Here is a 15,609-nt window from a genome sequence, read left to right on the forward strand (position 1 = left end):
TAATTAAGGCAATATATAAAGCTAAAGTTGTGTGTCAATATTGATAAAATATGAAATAATCATTATTAGTTTGTATTACTATTGATTGTATATTATTGTATATGAATGATTATTATTTGGGGTTGACTGTATATTATTAGTTACCTTGTATATGGATTGAATCATGGAATAAACAGGTCAAGGAATTATATTCTTTTTGTAGGGAAATCGATATATCAGAGGCAGCGGAATTTTTTTTAAAAAAAAAAAAACGATTTCCTTTCCTTGGATCATTACGAACTTAGAATGAATCAGTGATAGAATTGTTACCTCACAAAGTATGGAAATAGTTTCGATCACTAGCAAAGCAAAGAAGCGATGCATCTACTCAGTCCACACGAACAGAACTTCTCCGATGACCGGTGCTAGCCAATTCCACCAGAAATTCAGAGAGAATAGGGTTTAGAGAGCAGCGGCTAGGTTTTACTTTGTGAATTAGGTTAAGCTTACAAAACTTCATCACAAGGGTTCTATTTATAGAACCACTTGTGTGGTCATCAAACCAAGCACTGCACCGTACCTTACGGTGGACCGCATTTCTCTATTTTTCATAAATTAAATAATAAGTCATACTTAATTATTTAATTACTAATAAGTCCTACTTATTATTTTATAAATAAGTCTTACTTATTTATTTCTCTCATCTATCTGTTCTTTGTGTGTGACCCTATAGGTTCTCGTAACGTTGGCAATAATATTAAATCACATATTTAATATTATAAACAGTGAGCGGTATCTAGCAACACATCACTGCTACCCAAGTGACGAGAATGTCATGTGATCTGACGAAACCTTTCCGTGATAACGATCTTGTGTATAATTACCCCTTTGCCCTTATATCTATATTGAACACAAGGCATAGATCGTGTCACCCTTGTATGGTTCAATATCTTATTTCTTGATCCCAGAATATACTGAACAACGAATAAGCTCAATATCTCATATTGACTTAGTTCGGCGTGGCCACGCATTTTATCAGTCATATTCCATCAAGAGGCCTACAGATATTGCTCCTGTTATGTAGGAGGGGCAAATTCCATCTAGGTCACTCATGTCTCTCAGCATGATTTGTACAGTACCTGTAACGACCCAATTTTCATTTATGTGTTTTTATGCGTTAAAATGTTTTATTGACGTGGCATTTTAATTAAGTTAATAACTAGAGTTATTTATCGAGTACTTTAGTTATTAGGCGAGTAGTGAGAGTTAACGTGTTATTGGGCCAAGCCAATGGGCTTGAAGCCCAATGGGCCGTGTAAGCTTGAGTGGGGCGGCCATATGGCCAAGTCCAAGAGGGAACATTTCATTATGTTCTTGTTCTTGAGGTTGGAGAGAGAAGAGAGCTCAAGTGGAGCTAGGGCAAAGGAAAGTGAGGAGATTCAAGATCATTCATCGAGTTTTCTTCGAATCCAGGTATGAGAGTAGTTTGCTTAATCGTGGGTGATCCGAGGAAGGGGAGAATGTCGATTTCTCCTCACCCGAACTTCCTCCACCCCATTTTCGTTTTAGATAGGAATGGATTTTCTTGATGAAATTCGTTCCTAAGGTTCTTGTTGTGTTTAACATACTTGTAACATGATTAATGAACGGAAATAATGGTTGAAAACGAGTTTTCTAATGGATTAAACTCAAGAACTTTATGTTCTTGAGAGTTTTGATGAAATGGTGTTAATCCTTACTTTTTCGATGATAACGATGTAGATCGGGAAAACTAACCGTCCTTTTATGCTTAAACATGTTTGTTACACTTGTATATGAACTCATTTGGGATTTATAACATAAAAATGGGATTTTTGGGTGATTTGAGATGAAAATCGCAAGGTTTGAACTGTCCTGACAGGAAGCCTTCGCCAGGCCTTCGCTCAGCGAACAAGTGGCGAATGGTTCGCCACGAGCTCGCTGCCGGTTCGCCATGCACCTGTAATACCCTGACCTAGTTCGCTACAGCGAACGGAGATTCGCTTAGCGAATAGTTCGCTACCTGTTCGCTACGGGTTCGCTTAGCGAACAGTACTGATTCTGCAATTTTTGTAGATGTTTTACAGTGCTTGTATGCAATTGTAACTTGGTTTAATGATACTCTTGCATGATTGTTGATGCTTGTTGATGCTTATATCGATTGTTAATCATGTATGAAGTTGTAAATGGCGAATATTGAGGTTTTGTTAATCTTAATAATGACGTATGTTGGATAGTGTTCCACATAGTAAATGACGAGCTTTATGCTAAATAATTGTTGGTGAATTCATGAAAAACATATACATGCATTCATGAATTTTGTTGTTGTATATTGGATATTCCAATAAAGACGGATATCGGATTATATTTATCCGATAAAGACGAATATTAGAGGTGAGATACTCTAATAAAGACGAAACGGTACCACATGCATTAGATATGTCTAGGGTGACATTGCATGAAGTTGACGCATTAGAATGCATTAGGTTATGTGTACATTTATGTGATAAGTGATATGTGACACATACTTGGCTAATTGTGATAAATGATGATTGATGTTGGATATTCAATTTTATGTGTTTATATACTTATAATTGAATGGAAGCTTGTTGATGAACGTGTATGAATGTATGATATATGCATGATTATTGAAGAAGTGTTTAAGTACTCTTTTACTTGCACTTATATTTTGATTTTGTGATCTAACTCTCATGCTTTGTGTTATGTGCTGGACCGTTGGGGGTTCAGATTCTCAGGTTGAGGATCCCGATCAGAGTTAGAGGACTGTTCGTGCTCGTGCTTAGTGTAGCGCTTTTTGGTGAGGAGTTTAGCCTAGACTACTCCTTTAGATATATTTGTATATCTCTTTTGATGGGTTGTATAGAATTGCTCTGATTAGGTTTTACCGGGTCGGGTTATTCGTTTGAATTGTATTAAGCCCGTGATGGCATATTGACCTTGCTAATACTTTACTCTTTCGTTGTAAACATAATATCCTTTGTTGATATGGCCTAGAGCCTAGGGATATTGTGTGAACAATTGTGATCTTTGTATGATTTGCACTATGATAAATTTCGCTTTTAATTCCGCTGTGCTAGCATGATTTAATTATGCCGAGGTTTTGTTTTATTAACACGTGACGCCTAAATTTTCTTAAGTGTTTTATTTATTTATATTTAATAAATATGCGTTAAGGGGTTTGGGTGTTACAGTACCCATCAACCGACTTTATAGTCATCCTGTTACGGACAATGTTTGAACGGCAACTAAGTATTCTACTCCACATCTAGGGTCCATAGTGGTTTCAGGTCGAAGGGTGGTATACACCATTATCATTATGAGAATAACTTATGACACTTTTCATAACATACAATGTAGCATTCTCATGGCGGGTCAATCCAATATAAATATTACTCCTAATATTTATATCTATGTGAAGACTTGATATCTCATATCCATGACTCGTGAGATGAAGTCATCGGTCTACTCACATAATAGTCTCTATGTTTTACTGTTATCCCACATCACAGTAAAACTTGACTATGGATACTTTAAGAATAGTGTCATTATGTTTAATGGAGTCTCACTATTAAGTCATACTTAATGTTCCATTAATTAGACTAGCTATTCTAGGGACTTTATTAGTTTGAAACAAACATAATAAAGAAATGCCTTATTATATATATTAAATATATAAATCAAAGTCATCATACAAAAGACGATTCTATCAAAATAGATTGGCTTTTAGGGCTTACTGCAACAATCTCCCACTAGCACTAAAGCCAATCGGATATTAACTCAACATCTATTGGACTAGCGTCATCATCAAGCATCTTCTATGCAAGATTTTCTATTAGTGGATAAGAAACTCTTTCCTATGTTGGTACCCGATACATCTTCCTATTTACACTTTTGATCTTCTATAAAAAGAAATCAAGTGTCAAAACTTGTATTTGAATCGTTGGTGAGATCTGGTTTTCCGTTGCTTGCAAGATTAAACCATTACCATCTTTAATGAGGTCAAGGGAATCTGCAATGTAAGGAAAACAATTTTCTGCCTCATCTTATGAGACAAACGATTCAAATCATATATTTGACCTTTGTAATAGATATATCAATCTTCTGAAGCTTGTAAGCTTACAGATTTGACATCCGAGCATAAAGTTTATTCCTGACTACAATCTGGGTATACTGTTCTTCAGTTTTGGACAATCAATATCATTGTAACTCATTTACAATGATAATTTCCAGAACCGATCAAGAAGTCACCCTTAGTGATTTTAATATATCCATGGATATTCTTGATGGTGATCTAATGACAATCACTAGAAATAATTGGTACATGTTGTTTATGCTAATAGCATATAGTACATCTGGTCTAGTACATATCATGATATACATGATCAATCCAATTGCCAAAGCATTTGGATACTTCTCATGCATCCCTTTCTCATCCAATGAGGTTGGATATTGTCTTTGAGACAAAATACATCATGTGATGTATGCAATAACTTCAATAATTTAAGCACATGAGGTGTCTTTACACTTCATCAAATTTGTACATAGGCTAAGGTTGATATATGTCAACAATCTATCTCTATAGATCTTGATTCCTAACTTTTAGGAAGTCTCACCTAAGTATTTCATCAAGAAACAATTACCTAATCATGTCTTACATGTGTAGCGTATGAAAATTGTCTTGATGATCAGTACGTCATCCACATACAATACCAGATTAATTTAAATACTCCCACTGACTTTCTTGTGTGCACAAGATTTCCTTTATTAATCTTTGTTTTCATAAAACTTGATCAATAAAATTGATAATTCAACTTTGAGAAATTTGAACAAATTCACAAATGAATTTTGTAATTTATATACTTTTCTAGCATGCTTTAGATTAATAAAAACCCTATCCATATGTCAAATACATATGTAATGTCATTCCAATTAAGGAATAGAACCTCGTTATCTATCCGCCAGAAGTGTTATGGTGAGGCCATGTCCTTCAACTTTTGATATGACATATTAGACTCATCTAGTTCTTGTGCTACTCGAACCGGTAGTCCAACAACAACCTTGTGGAATTGATTCGTGTTCCAATTTTGAAAGGACATGTGTTTTGTGTTACTTGAATTTACTCAAGTTTTACGTCACTCCCACTGTCTCTTTTAGAGACATATTTCTTCTAAAGAAATATTTCAGTTCATGTAATAAAACAACTTTTATCCTAGAGAGTGTCGTAAAATTAGTATCCCTTAGGTACTTCCACAAATACACATTCATTCAATTTGGGATTAAGTTTATCTAATAAACCTTACAATCTCAAACTATCATAAAGTCAAACAAGGTACTCTTACCTCCATATCGAATATGGTGTCTTTATGATTTGATTTATTGGAACTTGTTATGGGTAAAGAATAACTGTAATTAAAATAATTTTTCAAAAGAGTCGTAAGAGATATAAATGAACTATCTTATATGTAAACATGTCAAACATGATGTAATATAAATAGTTATTATTATACTTCTTATTTAAGCATTTACCATCACGACATGTTCGTATGGTCTAAATACTTTTCAAAATTTCCTTTACTTCATTCATTCATGAATTCTTTGAACAAATTCAAAGAATCATAGTTTGTATCAAATACACATATTCACATCTATTAAACTTATTAGCAATGTAAATGAAGTAAGAGAAATGAAACAAGTAGTCCTTTTCTTGTCAATACAAGGTTTAGGCTCAATGCTTCTATTATTAAATGAAACTTAATAACAATTATTTGGTTCCATGTTAAACTCAACTTATACGATCAATGAAACTATTTCATTCTAAACGTAAGTTGATTTTATCTATAGTCAAATTTTTACTTCTTTAAAACAATTTCATATTTCAATAAATATGAAATTTGCATCTAGTATCATATACCTTAGATGTAAAAGTAAATAATTTAACTTTCTATAACAAGATGTATGAAGAAGTCTTACTTCTTTCTTCCATTTTGACTCTTTCAAAACTATTAGAAGTTTTTCTCGTATTTGAGAACAATTCTCAATATATGTACCAATTCAGAAACTCTTTTCCGAACCTTATGTCCTTCGTAAGGACCTTTAGTGAAATATAAACTATATGCCAAATATATCTAATTATGAAGATAAGAATATTTGTATCATGATTAAAACATATTTAACTAGGTCTTTAATTAAATATGCTCCCACTATTTTACTCAAAACAAATGACCCTCGACATTTGATTCGGAAAATCCCATTGAAAATTTTCTAGTGGGAATGAGATCCATATTTCACTTTGTTTTAAGTCATCGTTGGGCTGATTACACAAAACGTAGTTATTTAGGTAGGAAACTGTTTCCAATTGTATCTCATACAACTCTCATATCCTTTCCGTTGGGTGAATAATACTTATTTTAATCCATCATATGGAATAACCCAACATTTGCTTCTAAAGTCATATAATCATATTATAGTTTTCTTTAGTTAAGTTAAACCCAATAAATAACAATCGGATAAACTGGTTATCTCACCGCAACTTATCAATATTGACAATGCACTTTACGTTGGCAAAACCTACATTAATCGATATTGATCTTGAAGGGTGCTATTCTTTGGAAAGCATAAAACTTAATATAGACACATCTTACTAGTATAGAAAATGCACCTTGCGTTGGCAAGACCTACATCTTCAATATTAGTCTTTATGAGTACTTGAAGGATTTTTAATTAAATTTGATCTCACCGACATGTGTATCTTATACACGCGTTTCACTTTACATGACATTCATGTAAATATGCGTTTAATAATTATATAAAACATACATGGCAAATATAATTAAAACATACATCTCATGCATCACATACATAAAATAAAATAGACTAGGTAGTATGGTTATGACCTCCTAACGCACAAGAATTAAATAAACTACTTTATTACAATTCTTTGACCCTCGAGCAAACTTCTCAAGCTTCTCCATCGGTATCATCATTTGGCGTTGTCTCTTTTGAACTCGAGCAATTACATTATTTAAGTAACTAAATAAATAAATAAATAAAATGCACGACACGCAGGCCGTATTTTAAAATAAACCACGACACGCAGACCGTATAAATTAACGCACCAAATATCTAAGGTCATAACCATATACCATATATTTAATAAATAAATAAATAAGTAATAATAACATCTTATTATTACTATTATTATTAAATTAATATTACATTGTTATGCCAATAACAACGTATCTTAACAAACTAGCGCCAAAAAAAAAAAATTATTCTTTTTGTTTTATTGGCATAACAAACTAATATTATTTCAAAATAATATCGCATCACATGGATATATATCAAATAAAAGTAAAACTGATTCAAATCTTTTAATCTACAATCAAATCTTTTGATTCATAAAAATAAAATTATGCTAAATTTATGCTAAACTTTTAAATCAAATCTTTAACAATTAATCAAAACACTTTTGAATTAATTTAAATCAGAATCAAACCTTTTGATTCATCATCGCTTTAAAAGTACCAAATCAATTTTATTTGATTCAAATCTTTTAATTCTAAATTAAATATTTTGAATCAAATCTTTAATGATTCTATAATCATCAAATATGGTAATTTAATTAATCAAAACTCCTTTTGAATAAACTTTAAATAATTCAAATAATTAATTTTAAAACAGAATCAAACATTTTGATTCATAATCGCTTTGAAAAACCCAATTAATTAAATTTGATTCAAATCTTGTAATTCTAAATCAAATATTTTAAATCAAATCTTTGACAATTCTCTAATTATCAAATATGGTAATTTATTTATTCAAAACCCTTTTGAATAATATATTTGCAAAAAATTGATAATATTATCTTTTAAAACAATTTCAAAAGATATTTCTAAAATTTTGAAACAATTTCAAAATTAAATATATTTGTCAAAATCACTTTGAGTTACCATCTAATTTATGCATCAACATTTGATACGTTTTGCAAACCCTAATTATAATGGCACAACACATGCGCCGTTATGAATCCTAATTGCAATAACATGATCATACCAAATCAAGTACTCTGATTTTTATTCTATATGATGATCGAATATTTTAAAACTTCACCAGATTCGGTTCCGAAGCACTTCACCAGATACGGTTCCGAAGTACTTCACCAGATACGGTTCCGAAGTTTCAAATATCAATTATCAAATAAACAAATATCATCTGACTTAATTATTTTATGATAAAAACCAGTATATCACATATACTATTATTGCTTAAGGTTTAAAGTTGTTGCGATGTCGATTTTAATTCCCTTTATTATTTAATTGATTCAAAAATGTTTAAACAAATTTAAACAAATTGTTTAAACAGAAGCAGTTCTAAACAGAAACATGTTTAAACAGAATTGCAATTAAACAATATAAACAAATCGCGTTTTAAACAATTTAAACAGAATAGCGATTTAAACAGTATTATGTTTAAACGATTTAAACAGAATTGCAATTGCGATTAAACAATTTAAACAGAATCGCGTTTTAAACAATTTAAACAAATCGCGTTTTAAACAATTTTAAACAGAATCGCGATTTAATCATAAACATGTTTAAACGATTTAAACAGTAAACAAAACAATCCGATTCAAGGTTTCGTAATTGGCTCTGATACCACTGTAGGGAAATCGATATATCAGAGGCAGCGGAATTTTTTTAAAAAAAAAAAAAACGATTTCCTTTCCTTGGATCATTACGAACTTAGAATGAATCAGTGATAGAATTGTTACCTCACAAAGTATGGAAATAGTTTCGATCACTAGCAAAGCAAAGAAGCGATGCATCTACTCAGTCCACACGAACAGAACTTCTCCGATGACCGGTGCTAGCCAATTCCACCAGAAATTCAGAGAGAATAGGGTTTAGAGAGCGGCGGCTAGGTTTTACTTTGTGAATTAGGTTAAGCTTACAAAACTTCATCACAAGGGTTCTATTTATAGAACCACTTGTGTGGTCATCAAACCAAGCACTGCACCGTACCTTACGGTGGACCGCATTTCTCTATTTTTCATAAATTAAATAATAAGTCATACTTAATTATTTAATTATTAATAAGTCCTACTTATTATTTTATAAATAAGTCTTACTTATTTATTTCTCTCATCTATCTGTTCTTTGTGTGTGACCCTATAGGTTCTCGTAACGTTGGCAATAATATTAAATCACATATTTAATATTATAAACAGTGAGCGGTATCTAGCAACACATCACTGCTACCCAAGTGACGAGAATGTCATGTGATCTGACGAAACCTTTCCGTGATAACGATCTTGTGTATAATTACCCCTTTGCCCTTATATCTATATTGAACACAAGGCATAGATCGTGTCACCCTTGTATGGTTCAATATCTTATTTCTTGATCCCAGAATATACTGAACAACGAATAAGCTCAATATCTCATATTGACTTAGTTCGGCGTGGCCACGCATTTTATCAGTCATATTCCATCAAGAGGCCTACAGATATTGCTCCTGTTATGTAGGAGGGGCAAATTCCATCTAGGTCACTCATGTCTCTCAGCATGATTTGTAGAGTACCCATCAACCGACTTTATAGTCATCCTGTTACGGACAATGTTTGAACGGCAACTAAGTATTCTACTCCACATCTAGGGTCCATAGTGGTTTCAGGTCGAAGGGTGGTATACACCATTATCATTATGAGAATAACTTATGACACTTTTCATAACATACAATGTAGCATTCTCATGGCGGGTCAATCCAATATAAATATTACTCCTAATATTTATATCTATGTGAAGACTTGATATCTCATATCCATGACTCGTGAGATGAAGTCATCGGTCTACTCACATAATAGTCTCTATGTTTTACTGTTATCCCACATCACAGTAAAACTTGACTATGGATACTTTAAGAATAGTGTCATTATGTTTAATGGAGTCTCACTATTAAGTCACACTTAATGTTCCATTAATTAGACTAGCTATTCTAGGGACTTTATTAGTTTGAAACAAACATAATAAAGAAATGCCTTATTATATATATTAAATATATAAATCAAAGTCATCATACAAAAGACGATTCTATCAAAATAGATTGGCTTTTAGGGCTTACTCCAACACTTTTATGGTATCACGAGTCCTCAACCTTTCCTTTCTCTTGCTTCCGCAATTCTTTTATACTTTACCATGTCTGGAACACCATCAACTACTGTGAAAACCATGTCTGAAACTCACAAATTTCATCCTGCCTTGTCTGTCACCAATGTGAAATCCCTTATTCCCATCACATTGGATTTAGAATCTGGGCAGTACCACTCTTGGTCGGCGTTATTCAAAGTTCAAGCGCGAGTCCATGACGTGCTTGAACATATCATCCTTCCTATGGATGAAAAGGAGAAAGCTGCATATGAGAAGACCAAAGCCGAGGATCTCGCCCTCTGGAAGCGGCTTGATGCAGTGGTCTTGCAGTGGATTTACGCCACAGTCGCTTCCGACATTCTCACCTCCATTCTAATTGATGATGACTCGCCTAAACATGCTTGGAAAAGTGTTGCTGATCTTTTTCATGACAACAAAAACACAAAATATATGAAACATCGACTAAGATACAAACATCGAACATGAAACTAAGATTAATTAATAATTTAATAAAGAAGAATGGACTTTAAATGTTGAACACCGACACATGTCGAATACCAATTCAATTCAATCTCAAGTGGATGTCATTCATTACACAAAACAAACTAAATTTTCGTTCAGTAAACAAATGTTTTGAAAACTCTCACACACAAAATGGAGGGATTGATTTGATGTTGAAATCTATCAAGTGTGAGTTAAGTCTCATATTGGTCGAAAGAGTTGAGGTTGAATACTTTATAAGTGAGACTGTGAGAGGTTCCATAAACCTAATGCCTTAAGGTTATGGGTGAAAGAGTGGTGTCAGAGTCACTTTTATGATTACTCAATGCCCAATATGTCGATCCAATCATGAAACTCCCCCTCCATGACCCAACAGTAGTATCAGAGACAGATTCGGGGAGCAATAAGTGAGACCTAGCATTTTTGGCATGATACCATGTTGAAGTAAGCCCTAAAAGTCAATCTATTTTGATAGAATTCTCTTTTGTATCATGAATTTGATTTATATGTTTAATATATATAATAAGGCATTTCTTTATTATGTTGGTATCAAACTAATAAAGTCCCTAGAAAATGGGGCCCCCGCAAGTGGGCGGTGGGATTGGTCCCCTTGGATTAGTCGGTCATAAGGCCGGATACCAAGTTTTCAAAAAAAATAAATAAAGTCCCTAGAATAGCTAGTCTGTTTAATGGAACATTAAGTGTGACTTAATCGTGAGACCTCATTAGACACAAGGACGCTATTCTTAAAGTATCCGTAGTCAAGTTTTACTATGATGTGGGATAACAGTAAAACATAGAGACTATTATGTGAGTAGACTGATGACCTCATCTCACGCGTCATGGATATGAGATATCAAGTCTTCACATAGATATAAATATTAGGAGTAATATTTATATTGGATTGACCCGCCATGGGAATGCTACATAGTAAAAGTTATGAAAAGTGTCATAAGATATTCTCATAGTGATAGTGGTGTATTCCACCCTTTGACCTGAAACCACTATGTACCCGAGATGTAGGAGTCGAGTGCTTTATCACCATTCAAACGTTGTCTGTAATAGGATGATCATAAAGTTGGTTGATGGGTACTCCACGAATCATGCTGAGGGACGTGAGTGACTTAGATGGAATTTGTCCCTCCTACATAACAGGAGAAATGTCTATGGGCCCAATATTGAACTAGACAAGGATGACATGCTATGCCTTGTGTTCAATATAGATATGAGGACAAAAGGGTAATTATACACACAATCATTATCACAGAAAGGTTTCGTCAGATCACATGACATTCTCGTCACTTGGGTAGCAGTGATGTGTTGCTAGATACCGCTCACTGTTTATAATGTTAAATATGTGATTTAATATTATTGCCAACGTTACGAGAACCTATAGGGTCACACACAAATGACAGATAGATGAGAGAAATAAATAAGTAAGACTTATTTATAAAATAATAAGTATGACTTATTAGTAATTAAATTATTAAGTATGACTTATTATTTAATTTATGGAAATAGAGAAATGCGGTCCACCGTAAGGTATGGTGTATTTAAGTGCTTGACTTGATGGTCACACAAGTGGTTCTATAAATATAACCCTTGTGGTGGAGTCTTAAAAAAAGTTTAACCTAATTCACAAAGTAAGAAACTTAGCTGCCGCTCTCTAAACCCTATTCTCTCTGAATCTTCGTTGGAATTGGCTAGCACCGGTCATCGGAGAAGTTCTGTTCGTGTGGACTGAGTAGAGGCATCGCTACTTTGCTTTGCTCGTGATCAGAATCTGTTTCAACATCAAAGGTTCTGCACTTCGAGAGGTAAACACGTGAATCCTTAAAGTGTTTAAGTTTGTGTTTGATTTGTGATTAATGATTTAATCAAGATCCGTTCATCGGGATTGTTCCGCTAAGAGGTTTAAATTTATTTTTTTTGAAAAACCCCTCTTAAATCCTAACATACCAAACATGCATTAACTCTTCGTCACACCAAATACTTAAATAGACAAGGAGAAGTGCAAAAAAGGTAAACTCGGGGGATAAAATTTAACAATTATAAAATTTAGGGTGTTAAAATAACACAATTAAAACTTGAAGAGACAAAATCGCACAATTGTAAAACTTAGAGTGTCAAAACTACAGTTAAGTCAAACTATTATAATTTGAAATAAATTGTCGTCTTACCTTATTAAATTTTTATTCATTATTTATTTGGATTCATACAAGATTATATCATAATATTACAAGACTGAGCTGACAATTTATGATTTTATACTATCCGCGGAAGGTGGTACGTAAGAACACCAACACTTATTATTGACACATTTTGGACGTTCTTTTAACTTATCACACCATTTTCGACAATCTCCATCAAATTGACAACTTGGTTGCCAATCGACTTCTCTTCCTTCTGATTTCATGCACATATCTGCATACACAAACAATATATTTTATATATGAGGTGAAATATTTAAAGCATGAATTAGTTTGACGTAAACATCGTAACATTTAGCAAATAAAATATACTCTATATATTAGTCCAAAAATTTCAAACCTGATGCAACGATAAAGAAAGCCAATAAGAATACCATTGTGAGAGTAAATATCCTTCGAGACTCCATCTTGCACATATAACATGTAATATTTTATGCATGTTTGTTTATATAGACATATTTTCAGACTGCTTCAAAAAAAAAAGACATATTTTCAGACCAAATCTTGTCCATTTATTATGTTTGACCTGATTTTTTTGTGAGTTTAAGTACTTCATAATTAAGGCAATATATAAAGCTAAAGTTGTGTGTCAATATTGATAAAATATGAAATAATCATTATTAGTTTGTATTACTATTGATTGTATATTATTGTATATGAATGATTATTATTTGGGGTTGACTGTATATTATTAGTTACCTTGTATATGGATTGAATCATGGAATAAACAGATCCAGGAATTATATTCTTTTATGGTATCACGAGTCCTCAACCTTTCCTTTCTCTTGCTTCCGCAATTCTTTTATACTTTACCATGTCTGGAACACCATCAACTACTGTGAAAACCATGTCTGAAACTCACAAATTTCATCCTGCCTTGTCTGTCACCAATGTGAAATCCCTTATTCCCATCACATTGGATTTAGAATCTGGGAAGTACCACTCTTGGTCGGTGTTATTCAAAGTTCAAGCGCGAGTCCATGACGTGCTTGAACATATCATCCTTCCTATGGATGAAAAGGAGAAAGCTGCATATGAGAAGACCAAAGCCGAGGATCTCGCCCTCTGGAAGCGGCTTGATGCAGTGGTCTTGCAGTGGATTTACGCCACAGTCGCTTCCGACATTCTCACCTCCATTCTAATTGATGATGACTCGCCTGAACATGCTTGGAAAAGTGTTGCTGATCTTTTTCATGACAATAAAAACACAAAATATATGAAACATCGACTAAGATACAAACATCGAACATGAAACTAAGATTAATTAATAATTTAATAAAGAAGAATGAAATTTAAATGTTGAACACTGATACATGTCGAATACCAATTCAATCTCAAGTGGATGTCATTCATTACACAAAACAAACTAAATTTTCGTTCAGTAAACAAATGTTTTTGAAAACTCACACACACAAAATGGAGGGACTGATTTGATGTTGAAATCTATCAAGTGTGAGAGGTCCATAAACCTAATGCCTTAAGGTTATGGGTGAAAGAGTGGTGTCAGGGTCACTTGTATGATTGCTCAATGCCCAATATGTTGATCCAATCATGAAACTCCCCCTCCATGACCCAACAGTAGTATCATATATAGATTGGGGGAGCAATAAGTGAGACCTAGCAATTTTGGCATGATGCCAAACATGCATTAACTCTTCGTCACACCAAATACTTAAATAGACAAGGAGAAATTATTTTCTAAATAGGTGGTACCACAGAATCATAAATAAAACCATTTTTTTCTTCTAGAACCACTATAATTCAAAACACCCAGCAAAAACAAATAATGGCTTCAACCTAACAATGATACAATATATGCATGCAAAGCAAAAATGTAACAATATTATGCCATCATATTCATACACTAATTTACTGATTAAAAATGTAACCTTTTAAACAGAGGAAGGATTTTTTCCAAAAATAAAAAATAAACAGAGCAAGGAAGATAATAAAAACAAAGATACATACCGATGAAAATAATTTGGAAATGATGGACGATATATTTTTTTTTATAAGCAAAAATTGAATTATAAGGAGTACAAGGGGTACCCAACCCTTACAATTCTTATAGCAACCATTACATGTTAATAATGCATTTTAAAGGATCCTTACACCAATCTGTAAAAACACAAGAAGACTTACTAGCTATTTTACCTATAAACCAAAATCATGAAATATAAATAATCTTGTCTTCTAAGGCTTTCCAATTAATAGCTTCTCCTCTAAAAACCACATTGTTACGCGCACGCCATATACACCAAGTGGTGGCCAACCAAATAACGTGATGAGCTTTTTCATATTTCTTATTTTTCAATAAAGCTCCAAAAGAGGAAAAATGTTTCCACCCGTCATCAAAAGAGATGAAATCCACATTCATCCATTTAAAAATCCGCTTCCACAACTTTTGAGAAAAAGAGCAATTAAAGAGCACATGAGATAATTCCTCTTGTTCTTCAAAACAAAAAATGCAACATAGCTCATGCGGATTAACAAGGATAGATTTTCTTGCCAAGGCCATTCGAGTTGGAAGTCTTGATAATAATAACCGCCATCCAAAAATGCTTACTTTGGATGGAACATCATTTAACCATAATTGTTGTAAAGCTTTCACTACATTTTCATCAATAGCCACAACAACTTCGCGAGAGTGAAGGAACTCGTAAGTCGAATTCACCGAAAAAATACCTGATTGAGTAAGCCCCCATCGTCTGCTATCTGCGTCATTGCTCACATTA

General features: G+C 33.1%; 2 protein-coding genes across 2 annotated transcripts; both read left to right on the top strand.

Moving 5' to 3' along the window:
- Positions 1-10,211: 10,211 nt before the first annotated feature.
- LOC123896464 lies at positions 10,212-10,649 on the top strand. Its single transcript, XM_045946847.1, has one exon. The coding sequence runs from the start codon at positions 10,212-10,214 to the stop codon at positions 10,647-10,649; it is 438 nt and encodes a 145-aa protein (XP_045802803.1).
- A 3,039-nt stretch (positions 10,650-13,688) lies between these two features.
- On the top strand, positions 13,689-14,126 carry LOC123896474. Its single transcript, XM_045946856.1, has one exon. The coding sequence runs from the start codon at positions 13,689-13,691 to the stop codon at positions 14,124-14,126; it is 438 nt and encodes a 145-aa protein (XP_045802812.1).
- Positions 14,127-15,609: the final 1,483 nt, after the last annotated feature.

The sequence above is a fragment of the Trifolium pratense genome, linkage group LG1 (assembly GCF_020283565.1).
Source record: "Trifolium pratense cultivar HEN17-A07 linkage group LG1, ARS_RC_1.1, whole genome shotgun sequence".
In the NCBI taxonomy this organism is placed as follows: Eukaryota; Viridiplantae; Streptophyta; class Magnoliopsida; order Fabales; family Fabaceae; genus Trifolium; species Trifolium pratense.